The sequence below is a fragment of the Poromitra crassiceps genome, assembly GCF_964638095.1.
Source record: "Poromitra crassiceps genome assembly, chromosome: 29".
NCBI classification, from domain to species: domain Eukaryota; kingdom Metazoa; phylum Chordata; class Actinopteri; order Beryciformes; family Melamphaidae; genus Poromitra; species Poromitra crassiceps.
The window spans coordinates 13,368,742-13,391,840 of NC_139641.1; the positions used below are offsets into that span (position 1 = coordinate 13,368,742).

At 43.2% G+C, this 23,099-nt stretch overlaps 1 protein-coding gene across 2 annotated transcripts in view; it reads left to right on the forward strand.

Annotated features, from left to right (window-relative positions):
• The first annotated feature begins 774 nt into the window (after positions 1–774).
• Positions 775–23,099, forward strand: part of cdcp1a (CUB domain containing protein 1a) — a 38,546-nt gene continuing 16,221 nt past the window's right edge. Inside the window, exons 1-6 of one of the 2 annotated variants that reach the window (XM_083662594.1) lie at positions 775–981; positions 2,290–2,520; positions 6,933–7,298; positions 9,780–10,151; positions 15,419–15,619; positions 19,123–19,482. In XM_083662594.1, the coding sequence (XP_083518720.1) occupies positions 876–981; positions 2,290–2,520; positions 6,933–7,298; positions 9,780–10,151; positions 15,419–15,619; positions 19,123–19,482 (1,636 nt within the window). In that variant the 5' untranslated portion in view covers positions 775–875. The remainder of the gene's footprint in view (positions 982–2,289; positions 2,521–6,932; positions 7,299–9,779; positions 10,152–15,418; positions 15,620–19,122; positions 19,483–23,099) is intronic. The other variant, XM_083662595.1, reaches the window with a different exon arrangement.

The following is a 23,099-nucleotide window of genomic DNA, read 5'->3' on the forward strand; positions in this document are numbered from 1 at the left end:
GATGTTGAATGACTATGTTGGTCATGTTTAAATAAAAAAGAATTACATGATGTAACGGCTTATGGTCAAGTCTTAATGTAAATATTCATATTTTTTAATAATGCACCAGGTTAGAGGGTTCCTTGTACAATTTACAGCATTAGTTCTTTGAGAATCTCTTCCATTATCAAAGCAAAACTGGTATTGTAACTAAAATATCGATATCGAATCGTATCGTATAGGAAATCGTATCGACTTGGGACCTTGTGTATCGGAATCGTATCGTATCGGGAAGTCAGTGGCGATACGCAGCCTTAGAGTGCAACTCCAAAAGAATGACAGAATGTGCCTTTATATTGATGATTGGTGCCATGCTGCTATTGCTTCATTGTTAAAATAGAAAATAAGGAAGAGTGACTCAAGCGGCAGCATGAAAACGCACTCTACCTCCCTGAGGACATCAAGCCTCCATCTGCTCAAATTGTAGGATACCTCGCATTTTTTCCCTTACATTGATTGAGGGGCCCGTTCATTATATTTCCAATATCGACCTTGAGCAGCTCCGCAGATCCCCCAGCATCTAACGAGGAAAGACTTGTCAGCCAATCAGAGGCAGAGAGGGGCGGGTCATGCCTTCGCCTAGCCTTCGCCATCATGGGAAAATAAATATCGCCTGCTGGATAGTAGGCTTATTGCCTATTGGTCAAAATGGCCGAGTCAGCCACGCCTTTACCTGGGTGGAGGTGAGATGACGATGACGCGCCCACAGAAACAGGAAGTGTTGTGGAAGTCTTTGCTAATATTCATCATCGTCTCCATCTGAAGACGGAAGAAGTGTATCTTAAGTTCAGTGGACGCGGTCCCCGCGGTGTCACAGACAACGAGCCATAACAACAATGTGCGCGGCTCTCCACTCCTCTCTCTCCGGGTCCGCGTCAGCAGCCAGAGGAGCTCTGCTGCACATATTTGTCCTACTGACACTCGCCGTCTTCAATATATCAGGTAAGTCTCAGGCTTCAGGTGTTGTTGGTGAGTCTGATTTCCTGTAAAATATTAGTGGTGGACACCAGCGGTGGTATGTAGCCATAATAATATGATAAACAGTTCAGGTTGTCTTCAGTTTTTGACTATAGGCATATTAATAACATTCCTAGTGTTTTGTTTTGCCCTGAGAAACGTTTCAAATGAAAGAAAACTAATGGTAGAACCTGGTTAACACTCAATATGAACATGAATACATGATGGGTGTTGCAATCAGTAGTAGCCTACATGTCCTGTGACTTGACTTGACTGAGCAGGTTTGTAGTTTCTGTTCAGAAAAAGAAAACTGTCAAAGAATCACAGAAAGTTATATGATTTCATATTCATCTGAAAGCTCATGGAACCATCAGAGACAGAACACAGAGAGACGTGAGGCAATACAGAGTTAAATGCAAATTCTCTTGGCAGATGACTCGCTGTGTGAACAGGCGTGTTTGTTCAGGAGTGCGTAGCTCTGAATGTAGGCTGGGTTAGTCAGGAGGGAGTGAAGCATACCTGACTTTGTCAACTGCAAAAACAGGCACATACCGGACACACCACATAGTATGTCTTAGTTTTTACTATTTTTCACATTTTTACAAAAGACGTCAAAAACGATGAAATAACAGAAATGGAATTATGCCGAGACCAAAACCAAAACAAAATCAATCTTATATTTTAGATTCTTTATAGCCAACCCCTTTGCCTTCATGGAGAGGGCAAAGGCTTTGGAAGGAATTTCATATAACATAACTGGCATCATCTTCACTATTTATGTTTGTCTAAGAAACACATTTCAAGCATTGCCATTTAAGCATAACCCTTTAGATCAAAATGGCTTTAAAGTCGAGCTGAACCCAAAAATGACTTTTCTTTTCTTTTAGTTCAAATACCTGGGTATGCAGTGCACCTATTTAATAATGTATGCAAAACAAATCACAACAATCTAATTTCTTTAGTTTTTTTCACATCAAAAGTTCATTTTTCAAGATTTCATTGATAACAGTAATGTACAGTTTGCTGATGTCACCCAGTACTATCAAATTTCTACCCCATTTCAACCAATCATATCACGACATGCAGCTGTCAATCAAATCTTCATTTCAGGATAATTTTCTCTTCCAAATGAAGTAGAAAATGGTGCCTCTAGTGCCTGTCATCTGGCAGAATTCCTATCCCATCAACTAACTACTAACTTGGCCAATTGTTAGAAACATGAACAAAAAACAAAAACTATAATGTCTAAGAATGCAAAGAAATATAACTGGCTCATTAAAACACGCATTACAGGAATATTATGTTATCTAGGGGTCCAGAAGCTGACGGTCACACCTGACAGAGGCACCATCTTCAACATCAGTAGGGTGAAAGGGTCGACGTGCACCGTGTGCACCGGGACGAGACCCTCCCAACGATGTGCTCCATCTGTACAGCTCACAGACAACGACGGTGCTGTCCCACTGGAGTTTAAGTGTCCCAGTCCACAAGATGTCTTCAGTGTGGAAATTATACGAAGCATAGGTACGTATGGGTTTGGATGTGTGGGTGGTTATATGATGATGAACGTATCTGAGACAATCTGAATCTACTGTAGTCGGGAGGGTGTGTCGCTATATGGAATGGGTTCAAAGTAGGGATGTCCGATATTATCGGCCGATATTAGCATAAAAAATTCATATCGGAAAATATCGGTATCGGTTTTCATGCCGATCATTTTTTTTTATTTTTTTTATTATTATACAGGGGGAGTCTCACTGAGAGCAATGCTCTCTTTTTCAGGAGTGCCCTGTTCACATTCACGCACACATTCATACCTGGAAGCTGCCTAGTACAACCACAGTCTGATCTGCTGGCCACTGATCAGCTCCACTGGAGCGGTTGGGGTTAAGGGCCTTGCTCAAGGGCACCTCAGTGGTGGTAATGAGGGAGGGGCAAGCGCTGCCTTTTCACTTTCCCCACCCAGCTTTATCCTGCCGGTCCCGGGGATTGAACCGACGACCTTCTGGTCACAAGTTCGCTTCTCTAACCGTTGGGCCACCACTGCCCCAATAACACTTACAACTTTAACACAACATGCATATTATATATTAAACTCTTCAGCTACATTAAGCTACATTATGTAACTTGTTACCTGAAATTTTGGTGCAAAAAAAGCCCGCTTATATCGGTATCAATTGATATCGGTATCGGAAATTAAGAGTTGGACATTATCGGATATAGGATATCGGTAAAAAAGCCAATATCGAACATCCCTAGTTCAAAGTGAATTATTGTCAATATCCAATGAAAATCTCCAAAATGTCTCCAAAATATCCAATGTCTTTTCAGGAACTAAGAAAAACGGGGTTGTTTTCAATTTGACCAATGGGTATACAAAGGGTTTTATACCAAGGGTGGTAGAATGTCCGTATCCTGAAGAGAAGCATGGAAACTAGGGATGTCACAATATATCGTCCCACAATATATCGCGATATCAAAACGTGACAATACGTATCGTTGAGATGAAATCTCATATCATGAGAAAAAGAAGCGGAACATGGTGGTTCACTGATCTGCATCTGATTGCATGCTCGCTCTCCTTTTCATTGCTTTGTTTGAACAGACGAGGGACGTTGCAGACACGGAGGATGAAAATGGTGAAATGACTCAAATCAGCGTGGAGGATGCCCCCTCAACTTACAAATCGATCGCAAAAAAATATTGTTAAAATATCGTATCGTATCGTTATCGTGAACCCAATATCGTGTATCGTATCGTATCGTGAACTGAGTGTATCGTGACACCCCTAATGGAAACCTTCAACTGAAGTTCAAGTAATTTGATTGGACAAGAGGCATTCTGTGAATGAAATGAAATAGCTTTTTACTATATGTATCACTCCGCTTCTCAAGTGTTCTCATGTAACCGTGATTAGGCTGTGTTCGTGTAACCGAGGTGAATCAGTGTGGATTCCTCGTGAGTCCAGAGTGGTAGCGAGTGGATTGGTTAAACTCACTCCCCAGGTATAAAGGCATGTTAATCAGCTCCGCCAAGGGGGCTAGCTCTCTTGGTGTTGCGGTTAACATGTCGGACTCCCAAGCCGAAGGTCGGCGGTTCGTATCCCACCCCTGGGCAAGCCCTTAACATGGGTTGCTGCAAGTACCACCTACACAACGCCGTTACATTCACACGTAGCGCCGTAGCGCGCGCGCGCGCGTGTGTGTGTGGCTGCTAGCTCACTAACCGGCCGGAAAGCACTAGCAGACAATACAGTGTCGCACAACATGCAAATGCTTACCAGATATTCCCAGTCACATGTCCACACATAACTCTAAACTTAATTTGCACTTAAAGCAGCTACGAGCAAGATTTTCGATTCTTATTAAACAGTCTAAATTTAATATTGATGCATCACATCTTACCTCTAATAGTAGAGGAGACCAACGCCGAGTAGTCTCGCTTGAACGCCGAGTGAATCGGGCCAGTGTTGTCTTGACGATTAGTCTGTCTGCGGCCGGGGCAGATCAGGAAGTGAAATGAAACGGTTTGCGGCAGCCACTTCGGCCATAACCACAAAATAACAAAATAACTTCAAAACAAACTGTTAGAATATAACGAGAGATGTTCACGAGAGTAGCAAGCCCCTGCATGGCGTTCTCCATGTTTATGGTCTGTTGCTAGGCAGAGCGAAACGGTTGAAGGCAGGCAGCTGCCGTAAACCGTTTCGTTTCACTTCCTGGTTTATCCGGCCCGCTGGAAGACAGACACAGACTCTATAATCATCAAGAGACAATCTCCGATTCACACGGCTTTGGTCTCAGGCACTATTATAGGTAAGATGTGATGCATCAATATTACATTTAGACTGTTTAAAGCCCCATTCAGCAACTTTTCCAAGTTTTGCTATTGGAGAAACTGCGCCCTCTGCGTGCAATAGTATCGATAACGATATCGCCGTTCAAAGTCAACAAAACACAGCGCCAGAAAGCTCTATGTACATGTTGTGACATCAGGTACTCACCACGTGATAAAATAATAATACATAGGTCCGTGAAGCATCATTTTCGTAGCAAATCCGAATCGAGTTACTTCCTGGTTTCCAGGAAGACAACGCTGCCGCTGTAGAGCGCATGCGCGCATCTTGCCTCGGGACGCTGGCAGCAAACTGCTTAGTCCCAGGGCTGGCCAATGGAGGGCGGTGTGGGATAAATAAAGGTGAGAGTCTCCCTATTACAAGTCAATCTACCATGTCCTATGACTAAAAATATCTTATATTACAGTAAAAAAAATCAAAAAAATTACTGATTGGGGCTTTAATAACAATCGAAAATCTTGCTCATAGCTGCTTTAATAGCGACAGCGAAGAAAGTGAACTGGGATTATTCCCAGTTTATTTAAGCTTAGGTAAACTGAATTGGTTGGCTTTGCAAAACCTCAAAGTAGCAGCTAAGCTGCAGTTGGGAAAGAGTTTACCTGTTGCTTGGCAACATTGAGTTGAGGGAACAGTTTTTGTTGGCAGAGACAACAGACAGTCATCTGTTCTCTCAAACGACCATTGATGAATAGCTTTGATTATGCAACTGTTGTATAATAGCAATATCACACGAAATGGACTGCTGTGATTGAGTGGTAGAATAGGTCAAAGGTCATCACAGTCACTGATATACAGTACAACAGCATGTGTAGGGTTAGGGTTAAATTATGCAGCTATTTCATAAAAAAAATATTGTATAATTATACAAACGTTTCCCCTCAAAACGATCACTTCTGGCCCATATAATAGTGTGGCAGTGTGTTTATGTTTGAGAGACGTTTCGCCCTGCGTGTATTTTAGTGATGGGACATTGTTTTGCTGTGTTCTGTGTTTATGTGGTCGAGCGAGGTTGTGTTTATGTGGAGAGAGAGCGCTAACAAACCGTTCAAACGCACGGATTAAACATTATTCTCTGATAGTTCCACAGCGGTTATGCTATAAAAACACAAGTAAACACACGCATACCTTCAAACCATAGAGGGATGAGCGGCAAACAGCTCAAGCATTGATCAGGGAATGAGATGTATTTCCTGGTTTTAGTCCGGGCTGACTCCGCTCTGACTCCATTCAAAATGGACTCTTGACTAGGGCTGGGTATCGCCACTGACTTCCCGATACGATATGATTCCGATACACAAGGTCCCAAGTCGATACGATTTCCGATACGATACGATATCGATATCGATATTTTAGTTACAATACCAGTTTTGCTTTGATACTGGAAGAGATTCTCAAAGAACTAATGCTGTAAATTGTACAAGGAACCCTCTAACCTGGTGCATTATTAAAAAATATTAATATTTACATTAAGAATTGACCATAAAGCAAGCAGTTACATCATGTAATTCTTTTTTATTTAAACATGACCATAGTCAACATAGTCATTCAACATCTTATGTTTCTTTACAGTCTTCTGTCTCTTTCTTTACAGTCTTCTGTGAGAAGCCAAACAAATTTAGATTTCCACTATACAACAGAATCATTGAACAGCAGCATGTTGTAAACAGTGTTTCATAGAGTATAAATGCTTTGTAAATAAAATAAAATAAAATTGAATACAGCTCAGCTCATGAACATTTCCAGTTCACAAACATTAGTGCAAACAGATTTGAGGTCTGTACATCTGGCTCATGGTGCATGCACAATGCACATGTAGCCTACAGTATTTATGTTTTTGTTTCAACTACAAACATAAATAAACGTCAACTTGAAACTATGTTTTAACTACCACACACAGCCTATAATATTATAGCCTATGTTTATAAAAAAAAAAAAAAAAAAAATTGTAAAATGCATTTTAAAAGATCGATACTGGGATTTATGTATCGATACTTGTTCCTTCACATGAATATCGATTCAATATCGATATATCAATTTTTTTTAACCCAGCCCTACTGACAAATATAATTCCTCTCCTCAGGTTGCACAACAAGGTCCTGTGATGGTGATATCATGCAGATGGAATTTGGCTCCCTTCCTTTTAAGCATTTCAAACGCACCTTCACCTGGAACCTGAAGGCGTCTGCCTTCTGCGCGTTCCAGATCGACTTCACCAAGACGGGCCTGAGACAGATCAGTCCGTCGGACAGCTGTCCAGACAGACACACCTACAGCCTCCGGGCCCTGCAGGCCTCTGGGGAGGAGGTGGCCATCGGCACGTACTGCAGGACGGGTGCCATCAGCAGCGCTCAGGTGCTGAATCGAGGCAGGTTCTCTCTGGACGTTGCGCCTGAGCAGAAGCTGCAGGATGCCCAGTTCCACGTGTCCGTCGGAGAGGAAATCAAATGTGAGTTTTGCTTAAATGGCCTCGTTTTGGCGTCTTTTCGTGAATTCTCTCTCATGTGACTTTCAGACTTTTACCCCTGATGATGAACAGGTGATATATAGGGCTGGGTTAAAAAAATAGATTATCCGATTTTTAATCGATTTTTATTTTAATCCTTTGATATAGATTCATATGTCCAGAGATCGATTTTTTTATAAAAAAAAAACATAGGCTATAATATTATAGGCTGTGTGTGGTAGTTGAAACGAGCCCGACCGATACTGGATTTTTGAGGCCGATGCCGATACCGATATTAGGGAGTAAAAAAATTCCGATACCGATAATATCGGCCGATATTCTTTTTTCTTTTTAATCAAATTTGTATCCCCCATTAGTGCTAATTTTGAATTTATTTATCCTGGTTGCTGCTCCACCCTCTGCCGATCTGGGGAGAGCCGAAAACTGGCTCCATGCTTCCACATGGGCAGTTAGCCAGCCGCTTCTTTTCACCTGACAGGGGAAGCTTCACCGGTAGGACATAGCACGTGGGAGGATCACGCTATTCCAACGAGTTCCCCTCCCTCTGAACAGGCGCCCTTAACTCATTGAATGCCATGGACGTCCTTCGACGTCCAATTAAATAGTGACGTAGAATGCCACGGACGTCCTTCGACGTCCAATGCGTTTTTTGACGGTGGGACGTCGATCAAAGCCTTCCGCAGCTCCTGTACAACTATAGTAGCTATTGGAGGTGTATAACCTATTTTACGGACTCATTAGGTGGCGACAGTGCTTGCTCGGTGCAGTCCAGATTAGAGACAGGTCCGAGAAACAGCCTAAAAGCCGTGGATCAAAGACAACCCGATGCATGCTCCCAGAGCCATTTGCTCTGTCGCGGGAGCTGACATTGGCTCCGAACAGGAGTCAATCCGCGCTCACAACTGAGCCCCTCTGTCCCTGTCTGTCTGTCTGTCTGTCTGTATAGTTTCTCCACCCGATTAGCAGACAGGAAAGCAGCCCCTGACGCCAAACCATTCAGCAATCCGGGTTGGCTCTTCCCTGCTGTGGCGCTGAGAGCCGACAGCAGCACACACACGCAGCACTCCGAAAATATAATGGTTGCGTGAGGCTGTGTGCAGTGTGGGGAGGAGTTTACGGGGGGAGGGGGGGAGGGGGGTGGTGCACGCAGGGCATCACACAACAACTACGTCACTACATCAGAAAATATTATCTTCAGACTCAGTGAATGTGCTTGAAATGCTGCATTTCACAAAAGGCGGATTATCTCAGCTAATAATTTGAAAAGCCTGAAAACGCTGAAAACAACCTATCTTCTCCGGCTCATAACTAAAGAACGGAAAATGGTATCAATAAACTTTTTTTTGCTGATGATACAATAGAGCCAGCTCGTTCTTGTGCGTGTTCGGTGTTTACATAGTAATATCACACAATATTCTGTGGGCCTCGAGAAATCACTGAAAACGCTCTGAAAACTCTGGCACTGGGAGCATCCGTTCTCCAAAAGTGGCTGGCACTGAATGAGTTAATGACCAGAGGAGGCACCACATCAGCAACCTCAAATATCAAACACTTGACAAAGATATGAGTTGACATGAATTGAAATATGTAATGTAGGCAGGATATTTTACAGCTTATTAATAAACTCAATGCAATGAAACGGTAAACTTAACTGGGAATTTAATCATTATAAATAACTAGAAATACAAAAACACAATAGAACAAATAGTTAAGAAAAAATATCAAATATACACAACATGCTGTCTATAACTAAAAATATATATATATATATATATATATATATATATATATATATATATATATATATATATATATATATATATATATATCGGCCGATATGATTTATCGGTAATCGGCCAATATCGGTAATATTGGCGAACCGATATATCGGCCGGGCTCTAGTTTCAAGTTGTTTATTTATGTTTGTAGTTGAAACAAAAACATAAATACTGTAGGCTACATAAATGGAAATGTTTGATCATTAATATCTACTTTTAGAAATTATATAGGCTGAAATCAAATCACTGTGCAAAATTGTGAAAGTGTCTTTATTGACAGATGAAAAGGCTGTTATTTACCCTTTGTCACTACCTGGTGAGTAAATATATGTGTAACTAAAACCATTAAAATCGACAACCGGTCCGCAACTTTTCCCCCCATGTATCTACCGGTCCTTGGCGCAAAAAAGGTTGGGAACCCCTGTGTTACATAACTGGACAATCATGTAATTCAGGTTACAGCTCAAAAAACATGTTTTAGTATCACTAACCAAATCGATATTGAAATGAATCGAATCGAATCAGGATGAATCGATTCGGAACCTTGTGAATCGGAATCAAATCGATTCTTGAAATTTGGACCAATACCCAGCCCTAGTGATATAGTGGAATAGAATGTAGAGATGATTGTAGACAAAAAATCACATCTTCTGAATGTCCGCGTGTATTTGTGTGTCTCTCTCAGCCCTTGCCAAAATCAAACTGATTTTACCCGAGGGGACCTCGTCCACGGAGCTGCTGTCTCCAAACTACCCGGACAGTTTCCCCGACGACGACCTGATGGAGTGGGACTTTCAGGTTCCGGGCAGACACGACACGGCCGTTGAGTTCTTAAAGAGCACCCTGCCCCGCTGTCTGAAGAAGAAGACGGCGGTGGAGTACTACCACTCCAAAGGACGAGGAACCTCGGTGCTGAAGCTGACGGACTCCCAGCCCGCCCAGATCGCGGGCAACTTCTCCATGACCCTGAGGAACTGCGAGATGGACCGGAGACGCGCGGGTTCTCCCGGACTCGCTCTGAACTTCAAGGTCTCTGCTGCTCGGACACGTTCCACAGGTTTGTACAACCATGTGTGTACTTTGTGGTACAGTTTGGCATCGGTGACATTTTTGCTGTTATCTTTTGACCTCTGCCCAAGGAGGTTATGTTTGTCACCACTGTTGTAGTAACAGCGGTGAAAACATCGCCTCCACCACATAACCCTATACACATAACCATCCACCACACCTGGTGACCCGGATCGGACTGGAATTGCCACTATTAGACTTTATTTTTTTTTGCCACACCTATAATACGGAGATAGAGACTTGATTATTAATTTTTCTTACGGAAAGACTGTGTGTTTTCTGTCATGCCTGACAGCTTCGACTGCTGCTTCCTGCAGTCTTCCTCAGAGACGTCACGTGATGTTGTTGTGACGTGCTGTATGGCTGGTTTATGAAGGGTTGGCCACCCCACCTGGATAGGCAGGATGACCATGCCCCCTGCTGGCCGGTAGTTTATGGAGGAGGACTGCGTCCCAGGTGTGGGATAGCATGTAGGTCCCCTCATCCCAGTTCACAGAAAACTTAAAGCTAAAATGGAACTGATGATGATATGATTGACGTCTTTGGGGGTGTAGCAGCAAGTTGGAGAATTGTTCAGTATTGGTGGAGGTTTAAACACTCCAAGTGCCTTCTGGTTTGAAAGGTGAACAACGTTTTGTTAACGTGTTGCAGCATGTGCGTAATACAATCCTCCCAATACTGTATTATAGATTATATCAGGTCTTGTACATTGTTTCCTCACATTGCAAGTTTGTCAGCCAAGGCTCTGGTAGGATTTCCCCATCTTCTTGACTCAGTTTGGGATGAGCCATACTTGACGTTTGGAGAGTAATGATGAAATGGTACCTTGGAAAGATGCCCTCATTGAGTTGATCTGAGCCGTCACATCGGGGAACTCTGAGATTACCACATGGTTGAGTCATGAATGCAACAATCTTGGAACCAGATCAGTCTTTTTTTTTTTTTTAATACACCCCCCCCCCCCCCCAATTTTTATCCCCCATTAGTGCTAATTTAATTTATTTATCCTGGTTGCCGATCTGGGGAGAGCCGAAACTGGCTCCATGCTTCCTCCGAGACATGGGCAGTTAGCCAGCCGCTTCTCTTCACCTGACAGGGGAAGCTTCACCGGTAGGACATAGCACGTGGGAGGATCACGCTATTCCAACCGGTTCCCCTCCCTCTGAACAGGCGCCCTTAACGACCAGAGGAGGAACCACATTAGCAACCAGGATATTCCATGTTTTTGGTGAAGGGGGTTCCTATATGAAGGAAACCCCCGGGAGGCACAGGGAGAACATGCAAACTCCACACAGAAAGGCCCTTTTGACGACCCCACCCGGGCGGTGGGCACTCGAGGACATGCGGACGGGCACGCATTCCTTCAGCGTTCACAGCGTCCCAGGTGGGAATCGAACCCAGGACCTTCGAGCTGTGAGGCGACAGCGCTTACCACTGCATCACCGTACCCCTCTCCCAGAGTTGATTTTTATTTGAAAAATAGACTCTGGGACAGCCCTACCGTTTCCCCCCAGCTTCCTGTACAGCGCGCCTCTCCTGCCACCATCACTTCTTTTTCCGCCTCCGTGCTCCACTGTTTACAGTCTGAACAGCAACTTGCGCCGCGACTTTACGGTTATTTTCCACTGTTGTTGTAAGACGAGTTGACGTCTTCTAGGGCATTCACAGACTAGTCGACTAGTAAAACCACTAGTCGACACTGTGCTTAGTAGTCGACTAGTCGTTTTCTTTTTCTTTCTTTTTTTATCTTTAAAGGAGGACTAACCCCCTAGATATGTATCAGAACAGTGATTTGAAAATACCTATGGAAAAAAACAAGAAATGACATATGCTCTTGTCTATACTAGACTCTTTGGCTGTGTTCAAGTCAAGATTTTTTTTCGGAAATCGACGCCATTACAGTTTGCCTACCGCCTCAAAAATAATTTATTTGAGAGGGGCAATATCTTTATAAATATCAACAACTAGCCAACGCTGGTGGCCTGTTTGGAAACAGCTTTGCTCAAAATGGTTGAAAGTTATATCAATTTGGTAATTCAGTGGCGAACTAGAAATTTAATTATTTTTCTGCATGTATCTCTATGGCAGCGTGTCAAACTACGTTACGAGAGCAAAGTGACGTGGGCTCGTTACAGCAGCACACCGCACAATAGGACAAACCTCTCGCTCTGGGGTAACACAATGCGAGATTTCTCCACGTAATTCCCTCGTCTAACTAGAGATAAACCGCGCAATGAAATCCGTTTTTAATTCGCGTTTTTGGGCTTTTCGTGATTCTTGTTAAAAGTTGCAGCACCTCTGATTTTTCCTCTCAGGGCGCAGGCAGTGCAGGGCAGAGCTCTTCTCCTCCTCACAGACTGTTCTCATGCAAATCCCCCCGAGGAGCACACACACACACACAGAGCCAGTCGCTCTGCTCTGCTGACTTGATTTCCTGAAAAGTTGGCGTTGCTTGTACACAGTGACGATATTATATTAGCCGATATGTTTAGAGAAGCTTTGTCACGTTGTCACGTCGTAGTATAGCGTTATATTTTACATGTCCGCTAAACTGCGACGAGATTTGTTTGCTGAAATGTCAGACTGTTGAAAGCCCCCGCCTCTCACTGCTGCTGTGTGCTGCTGCTGCGCGCTCCCCCGCGGGTGCATGAGAGAGCAGACTCTCCCGTTTGACTGGCCGAGAGAAAGTGCTTCCAAGTCGGACTGATAGCCGCGGAAATGTCAGACTGTGCTCTCTCTGCTCTGGCCGAGTCCGAGAGAGCCCAGCTGCTGCTGCGCGCGCCCCCGGAGCTTGGGGCTAGTGCATGAGGTTTACAGTACGACTCTCTCCCGCCCGCTCCTGCCTGCCTGGGCTGGAGACAGTGCTTCCAACTTGGACTGATAATATAAACAACATAATTAGAGCTTATCCAGGTAAGATATTAATAAAGTAATGACACATTCAGCGGGAAACTAACTATAATTAAGACATGTGCCAACTTTGACGAAGTTTGGTTCAGTATTTTAAGAGCAAACAGATTTTTTTTTACTTCAGTTAGAGCCCTCTGGAGCCTGATACTAAGTGAGGTTTTTCCATCTTGCCTAGTTGTATAGGCTTTGGAGATGCACCAGATGCACGCGCTAAACCCACCGTGACGTCAGGTTGTACCAAATATCCCATTCATTTGAGAGAAGAAAAAAAAGCAGTGTTCCACCCTTAGAGGGCGCTTATGCCAGATATGCTGCTGAAAAATGATACAAATGGTCAAATGGCAACAGTTTGGTGTCAAATGTGGAAATTTTGACCAGAATTCTTCACACATCACCCCCAAAGTCATATATTGGTTAAAAGCTGAAAAAAAGTGTTTTGGGGGTTAGTTCTCCTTTAACACATTCACTGCCAGCCGTTTTTCAATACTGTAGTTAGCTTCTGCCAAGGTTTTTTTTTGAGGATTCTGGCTCATCTTTCAAGAGCCGAGGATTCTTTTCTGTTAGGATTTTGTGAACACACAATATCTCAAAAGAATTAATAGAATGTGTGCTTTCTCTGTCTAAAAGAGTTAGTTTGTAGAGTTAGTAGTTATGTAAGCATTAGCAGTTGAATACAGCATGGTTTCAGCGTCTGAAAATTTATTCTGAGATAAATGGCTTTTTGTGAAATTCGATAGAACAGTCACTTTAACCATTCATTTTTGGCATCAGTAAGACGTCAGACATCTAAACAATAGTTTTGAACAGTCATTTCCTCCATAACAGCAGGAAACACCCCTCTCCTTCAAACTCCTCCCTCCGTGTGTGTTCTTCTTGGCTGCAGCGGGCGTGTCACAAGCTCGTTTCTGTTGCTGCTGTAACCTCGCGTCACCAGGCTCACTGCTTTGCTGCTGCTGTGCCTGTCTGCTGGCGGCCGCTGGCCAAGTCTGGATGGGCTCGCTCGTTTCTTGGAGTTTCGGTTGAGAGCTTTGATGAAGCTTTTGCGATTCTGGTCATATTTATGCTGCGTGTTTCAAAGTGTGTTCCACCCGTAATCTATTATGCAAATTTGCAATCCCGCACCGCCAGCAATCAGCGCGAAAACGAAAGCGTTTTCGCCAATCCATTTTCATGAGAATGGCTTGATCACACTGCTTTTTGCTTGCCTTCCTCTAGTCAGGAGAGCACTGTCGCCACTTAGGGGGTCGGTGGAATGGGTTGTACACGTTCGGTGGCTCTAATAATTTTATAGGAGACGTGGGGGGCGTTGATCCACGTCCCACCGTCAATTTTTTTTTTTTTTTTTTTAAGACGAGATATCTCGTCATTGGCAGTCAACCGTTGGATTTTGTAAGACGAGATATCTCGTCATTGGCAGTGAACGTGTTAAGAAAGAACATGAGGTATTTACACAACATACATGGACTATCATATCCCATATCCCATATCCCCCACAAAGAACATCAAAACACAACAAAACAAAACAAGAAAACTGCATAAGATACACAATAATCCAAGAACAAACAAGAATATTGGACAAACAACCAAACAAAAACAATGCATTCAAAGTAAATACATAGATCTTGCCCTGTTGGCAGCTAGGAAATGCATAGCTTTAAATTGGAAAGCATCCAATCCCCCAGCTGTAGTTCACTGGTGGAATGAACTCTCAAGCTACCATACGTTGGATAACATTTACTACAAGAGCAAAGGCAGATTCTTAGACATCCCCAAAATATGGCAACCACATACAGAGTTTGACTTTAAGAACTTTTTACCCCAGTGTCATTAGGCTTATCAGGATAGGAGCTGAATGCATTGTTTTTGTTTGGTTGTTTGTCCAATTCTTTGTGGGGGATATGGGATATGGGATATGATAGTCCATGTATGTCGTGTAAATACCTCATGTTCTTTCTTAAAGATAAAAAAAAAGAAAAAGAAAACGACTAGTCGACTACTAAGCACAGTGTCGACTAGTGGTTTTACTAGTCGACTAGTCTGTGAATGCCCTAGAAGACGTCAACTCGTCTTACAACAACAGTGGAAAATAAAAAAGACTAGTCGAATACCTTTAGGGACGACTAGTCGACTTGTAAAATTCACTAGTCGTGAATGCCCTAACGTCTTCTATGCAGTGTGTTTATGCGTTAACGTTATTAGTGAATAGCCCAAACGGACGCGGGAAAGGAAGTGACGGTGGCTTTTCCGCCACTTCCTTTTCCCGTGTCCGTTTGGGGCTATGTACTGTGTGCTGTGAGAGAGGGAGAAGAGATGCTCATGTGTTTTTTCTTGTCATGTTTGATGCAGTGCTTTGTCAGGTCGACCTGAAGAAAGAGAAGGGTCTCTCTCTTCACATTCGGAAGATGAGACCGGCCTCCGACTGCGAGATGAAGATGAACTCCGGCGCCGCCCAGGGGCAGATCACTCTTCCGCCAGGCAGCGTTACTCAGCTGTCATTTAAGGACTGTCTTCCTGAAGACGTGCAGGTGATCGGCACAAGAGTCATAGGTAACTCCTACTTTAAGTCATACTGTACAGGCCCAGGTGTTATTCACCAGGGTTTCCACAGGCCTTGAAAATCCTTGAAAGTGTTTGAATTTCGGGGGGTACGGTGGTGCAGTGGTAAGCGCTGTCGCCTCACAGCTCGAAGGTCCTGGGTTCGATTCCCACCTGGGACGCTGTGAACGCTGAAGGAATGCGCGCCCGTCCGCATGTCCTCGAGTGCCCACCGCCCGGGTGGGGTCGTCAAAAGGGCCTTTCTGTGTGGAGCTTGCATGTTCTCCCCGTGCCTCCCGGGGGTTTCCTTCATATAGGAACCCCTTCACCAAAACATGCAATATCCTGGTTGCTAATGTGGTTCCTCCTCTGGTCGTTCGGGGCGCCTATTCGGAGGGAGGGGAACTCATTGGAATAGCGTGATCCTCCCACGTGCTATGTCCTACCGGTGAAGCTTCCCCTGTCAGGTGAAAAGAAGCGGCTGGCTAACTGCCCATGTCTCGGAGGAAGCATGGAGCCAGTTTTCGGCTCTCCCCAGATCGGCAGAGGGTGGAGCAGCAACCAGGATAAATATAAATTAGCACTAATGGGGGGGAAGAAAGTGTTTGAATTTGAGGGAAATTAAACAAGGCCATGAAAGTTTTTGGACCTTTCCCCATCCTAGGATCAATGCTTCACATCCAAAGGAAAACGTAATGTAGGAGATTTGCACTGACACAGCAGCTTTGTTCAGTTTTAAAATGAATGATTTAAAAGATCGGCTCACCAAAAGTCACCATTCTCATTGTCTTGTTCACCAGTCACGTCTCATCCTAAATTATTATGTTGTCCATTGACTTAAATATGCCCTTAGTCAGCACAAAATAACCATGTTTCATTTATTCCTTTTCACCAATTCATTCAGAGACATTCAGTCTCACATACGGCATCCCTCAGGTCGTTAAATGACTAGGGCTGGGTTAAAAAAAATCGATTCTCCGATTTTTAATCGATTTTTATTTGAATCCTTTGATATCGATTCATATGTCCAGAGATCGATTTTTTTAATAAAAAAAATATATATATATATATATATTTTTTAATATATATATATATATATATATATATATATATATATATATATATATATATATATATATATTTTTTTTAATAAACAGGCTAAAATATTATGCTGTGTGTGGTAGTTGAAACATAGTTTCAAGTTGACGTTTATTTATGTTTGTAGTTGAAACAAAAACAAATACTGTAGGCTACATAAATGGAAATTACGGCTGTGAATCTTCACTGGCCTCACGATTCGATTCGATTACGATTCAGAGGGCTACGATTCAATTCGATAACGATTATCGATGCATCTCGATGCATCTTAAATCGATGCATCACTTTTTTTCCCGAATACATGATTTTTTTCTCACTTTCTTTTTTCTCACTGTGTGGCTACTTTTAAAATAAAAGTGCATTTAGAATTGCATTGTATTATGATCCATAATTAAAATAAACAACTGCATGTACTTCCATTATATTTTATTTGATTACCTATATAAAAAAATAAAAATAATTAATAATCGATTTTTGACATTTGTGAATCGATGCAGAATCGTGCAGGTCCGCATCGCGATGCATCTTATAATCGATTATTTTTGACAGCCCTAATGGAAATGTTTGATCATTAATATCTACTTTTAGAAATTATATAGGCTGAAATCAAATCACTGTGCATAATTGTGAAAGTGTCTTTATTGACAGATGAAAAGGCTGTTATTTACCCTTTGTCACCACCTGGGCTCTGTACCACGAATGTTGTATAAGAAGATCCAGGATCTGTCCCTTGATCTGATTTGTCTAAACCAGATCAGCTCGATTGTAGTTAGCTTGTACTGCGAACGTCGATTGCCACTCGTTAACTCGAACCAGGTTTTTCTAATCAAGCTGAGAGCTCGTGCACATGAAAATGCCCGTGCACTGGAGCTCGTGCCCGCAAAAGAGGCGTGGTTTTTAACAACTGCCAATCACAGTGCAATATGGACTGCTCCAAAACTCCTACAGCGCCAGACACGCCTATTTCCTCATTGAATGAAACCGCAAATACAAATCTGCGTTGGATATTATTACTGTTCCCGAATGACTGTCTAAAGTGACCACTTTTAGCCACACCAGTAATTTCTTTGAAGAGCGGTTTCTACCTCCACGTAGGCTATCTACAGCAGCTCAATTCACCCTCTCAATAAACTCAAAACCGGCATGTCTTTTGTGGAAGCGCTGTGTAATCTATCTCAGTCCAAAATCCGTATGTATAGACCATTTAGGCTCAATGAATAATAATGATCTCATGATGTGTTTAGTCGCACTGATTGAATAATTCCTATAGGCTAATCAATAAAAAAAAGAATGATAATAAAATAAAAAAATACTTCTGAACTGAATCGACACGGTACGTGCGGGCATAGATTTCATTTATAAAAAATTGCCTATTTTGTGGTCACATATATAGGCTATTGTCAGCAGAGTCGCATATCTCCATATTTCATATAATGATGCTGGAAATATGAAGTTCAATCACATCATACAGGCCAAAAGCAACACAGTTGCAGCTGCAAAATGCAGGAGTAGCCTAGATATGAATCATCTTAATATGGGATCGCCTGTGTGCAGGTGATCCCATATTAAATTGTTTAGATGTAGTAGGCTATTCTAGCATGACCATTTCAATTCCAACCCGTCGTCAGTCTCAGCTCCGTTGCGCACACGGCACCGTGCGCTTTGGAGACGTTTATGTAACCTTTTTATGCCGGTTTAGTGATATTTCTCCACTCACTATTCAGCTGCAATCGATCAGCGGGGTCAAACAACATATCTAGGTTACTTGAGAGCACAAAAATGAATATATAAAAACATATTCCAAAGTGGTAAGTAGGGCTTAATTAAAATGTAGCCTGCAACAAGTGCAAGGCTTTAGTCCTGATTAATTCAACATTACAATTCATGCTCCTTCCTAGATGGGAAACTCATCCAGAAAGGGGTTGGCCATTTTTCCAAACTGCTGATTCGATTGGTTCGTGGGCGGTGTATTTAAGGTCTAATCTTATCCTTGCAACTTAACCTGCTGCGGACCAGGTTAAGTGTGAAGCATAAGTTGCTATGGAAATATATGTCGGTAAGAAGTTAACTAGCTTCGTAGCACGGCCAAACCAGGGTTAAACCTGAAGTTACCTCGCTAAACCACTAATCGAGCTTCGTGGTACAGAGCTCTGGTGAGTAAATATATGTGTAACTAAAAACTGGACAGTCATGTAATTCAGGTTACAGCTCAAAAAACACGTTTTGGTATCACTGACCAAATCGATATTGAAATTAATCGAATTGGAATCGAATCGAATCGAATCGAATCGAATCGGGATGAATCGATTCGCAACCTTGTGAATCGGAATCAAATCGATTCTTGAAATTTGAACCAATACCCAGCTCTAAAAATGACCCTGTTGTTATGTCTCATAATCGTTCCCACGTTTATCCAGAATGTCAAAAACTCAAAGACTGCCAGAAGAAGCCCACCGTCTCGCTGGCTGTGCCGGCACTGCCCAGCTGCCTCCCCGCCCCGCTGAGCAGCGTGACCTGGACCCTGCGTCCGCCCCCGCACGGTGCCGTGGAGCTGCACGGCAGCCTCAGGAGGTCCCTGCCCGGCCAGCCGTGTAACCACAGCATCCTTCTCAAAGTGGCCGAGGGGGACGGCACCGCTCTGGGACACTTTTGCCCCCAGGGAGCCATCCAGAAGATGCAGATCCACACCAACGTGTCCGTCACCGCCTCCAGTGTGGGGGACCAAGCGCTACGGCCACAGACGGTGCTCACTGCCAGGTTGAGGGAGGAGATCAGAGGTAACTTTCAAGCAGCTTCAAGCTCCACTTAAGTTTGAACGTGGGGGGGTTATTTGGCTCTTGATCACCATGGAAACCAGAGTATAAACTTCTCACCGAGGGCCAATGCAGCTGGATGATTTTGTAGTAGGGATGTCACGATACGATACACGATATTGGGTTCACGATAACGATACGATACAATATTTTAACAATATTTTTTTGCCCTTGTCTGTTCAACCAAAGCAATGAAAAGGAGAGCAAGCATGCAATCAGATGCAGATCAGTTCCACCATGTTGAGCTTCTTTTTCTCACGATATGAGATTTCATCTCAACGATACATATTATCACGTTTTGATATAGCGATATATTGTGGGACGATATATTGTGACATCCCTATTTTGTAGCGTTTCCGATTTTGACTTCCCATTGATTTGACTGAGGCCGTGAAAGTATCATGACATTTAACACGGTTGTGAACAGATTCAACACATCCCACGACTGTGATTTTCAACTGACTGTGGCGGGGGGCAACATTTTAGAACATAGTTTTGCCAAATAGTGTTGTTTATAGATAGAAGAGAACATAGCGGAGGGATATCATTTATGAGAGATAACTCCTGTTTTGGAGATGGATTCGCTTTTATTTGTAACTACAAATTTGAGTGTAAACCAAGACGGATCCAGGACTGCTGTGTTGTCTTAACTCATTGAGTGCCAATGACGTCGATCGGCGTCAAAGTAAATAGTGACGTTGAGTGCCAATGACGTCGATCGGCGTCAAATGCGTTTTTTGACGGTGGGACGTGGATCAAAGCCTCAGGCATCTTCTGTACAAATATTGTAGCTATTGGAGGTGTATAACCTATTTTACGGACTCATTAGGTGGCGACAGTGCTCTCCAGATTAGAGAAAGGTCAGGAAAACAGCAGGAAAAAGCCCCGTGATGAAAGAGAAACCGATGCATGCTGCAGCCAGAGCCATATAGATTGCTCTGGCTGGAGGTAACATTAGCTGCGAACAGCAGTCAATCCGCGCCCACAACTGAGCCCCTCTGCCTCTGTCTCTCTGTCTGCATAGTTTCTCCACACGATTAGCCGCCAGAAAAGCAGCACCCGACGCCGAAGGGCCAAACCATTCTCAGCAGTCCGGTTTGGCTTTTCCGTGTCGCGCTGGGAGCCGGCGCACAAAAACGGAGCACTCCGAAAATAGACGCTGGGTGCGTGAGGCTGTGTGTTAGTGTGGGGAGGAGTTTGCAGCTGAGGGGGGGGAGAGGGGGGTGGGGCACGCAGGGCACCACACAACTACACCACGTCACTACATCAGAAAATATTAGCTTCAGAGTCTGTGAATGTGCTTGAAATGCTTCATTTCACAAAAGGCTGAATATCTCAGCTTCTAATTTGAAACGCCTGGTTTTGCTGAAAACAACCTATCTTCTCCGGCTCATAACTAAAGAACGGAAAATGGTATCAATAAACTTTTTTTTGCTGATTATACAATAGACTCTCATCGTTCTTTGGGTGTGTTCGGTGTTTACATAGTAATATCACACAATATTCTGTGGGCCTCGAGAAATCACTGAAAACGCTCTGAAACTCTGGCACTGGGAGCGTCCGTTCTCCAAAAGTGGCTGGCACTCAATGAGTTAAAAGCGGAATCTATTGTTGAATTTGTTGAAACTTTTAAATGTCAGTTTTCAGGCTATTTTCCTGGCTCGTTCAAATTAATTGAAAGTACGCTACAAACTCGTCCCGCTACATTTGATCTTGGTCATTAGTTTATGTTCTGGTTTTCTTGGCGGTCTAGTGCACACATGGGCAAAATACGGCCCGAGGGCCGCATGCGGCCCTCGGGCGCCATCTGTGTGGAGTGGCCCGCGATGGAATTGCAAAAATCCCGGGCCACTTACTGATACTTATGCTTAAATTAACCCACTCATATTCTGGTTTATTTCAAGAAAAACATTTCGGCTAGTGGAAATTCTAATTGACTGGTAACTTTAAAATCTAGCAGCCATATTGGCAGGTGGTCAAAAAAGTTAATTTCAAGCCCTGAGAGCAGGTGGTGACATACAGATGCAGCCAGCCAAACTGAGACCACTCCCCCGCGACTGTCCTGCGCGCAAGGTGCGGCAGTGCTGCGGTGGGAATATTTTTTTTTCACCTGTAAGTCCACTTCTGTTTTCACCCACCAGGAGGCGCAAAAACACACCGTCTGATTAGCTTTCTGAAAGACTGACTTCGCCCTGTGATTCGCCTGCCTCTCAGAGCAGTCCACCGTCAGTAGCCTAGTACACAGGAAAAACTGGAGGGTATTTTTCCCAGAGTAAATATTATTTTCCTCTCAAATAGTAATATTTAATCCTTTTGGAGCATAATTATTACCTGCAGGCAATAGAGTGAGCGCAAAGTTCCAGACAAAATTATATTGGAGTAAACAGCATGGTCACGCCTACTAACGCCCACTTTATTTCCGATTCGGTCGCCATTTTTCTCCCCCTATAGCCTACAGTAGCGTTAATATGACGGACATAATTAAGCAGTTGGGAAGCCCTTTTCTTCACTTGATGGATCAAATGCCAGGTAAGTTTATTACTATTGATTAACATGTGTCAGGTTAAACTGATTTGCAACATTACAGGTAGTAGTAGTTACCTACATGTAATGCTAGCCATCTGTTGAACAGGCTGGGCTGATAACATGCTAACGCTACGTTAGCATGCTAACGCTACGTTAGCATCGGACTGACTAATTAAACCTCTTTGTAGTGGTTTATCGACAGTAAGTTATTAACGCCAGGTGGGTCGGTGCAACACGAGTATTAAATTGCTAGCGGACTTTGAGACACGTGTGTTTTGCTCTGAACAGAGCGTGGGTAGGCGACTTTTGTTGCAGTTTTGTCACGTGTGGTTGACTGAGTCTATTACAGAGGACTGTAGGGTGACAGTTTTACTAGCGGCAGATGGACATAAACGTTAATTTGACACACTGGTCGGTCCAACGCCTGAACGGAGAACTGCACTGGGTTGACTAACGTTTTACTAACGTTAATGCCCACTGCAGCTGTGTCTTAAGTTAGGGTGTAAAGTCCACACTAACTGCTACGTTCAAACTAGCTTACGTTTCAACTTTGCACAGCTGGTGCAACCCACTGCAGAAGCGTGTATTGCATGGTGTACACAGCACTGTGGTTCCCAACCTTTTTTGTCTTATGTACCCCTTGAGCTGTTTTTCCATGACAATAGTACCCCTCACTCATGCGTGTTGATGATTACATACAAGTAAATCTATACAAAATATATGTTTCACTGAACTGCCGGTGTTTGGGCTTTTTAATTGTTTTTTTGCCATTATCAGTAGCAGAACAGTGTAGCAGTTGACACTTGCCAGCAGAACTAGTTGCGGCACACACATCACATTTTAACAATGGGCTTATGAAATGACTTGGAATATATATTTATTTATTTATCATTTTGGAGGTAAAATGTATTCCCCAATCATTCCAAGTACCCCCTGCAAGCTGCTCAAGTACCCCTAGTAGGTACAGTACTGTATGTGAACTAGTAACTGTTAAAATGACTAAATTGCTGTGTATATTTGTGATAATGCAATTGAAATGATCATTTATTAATTTA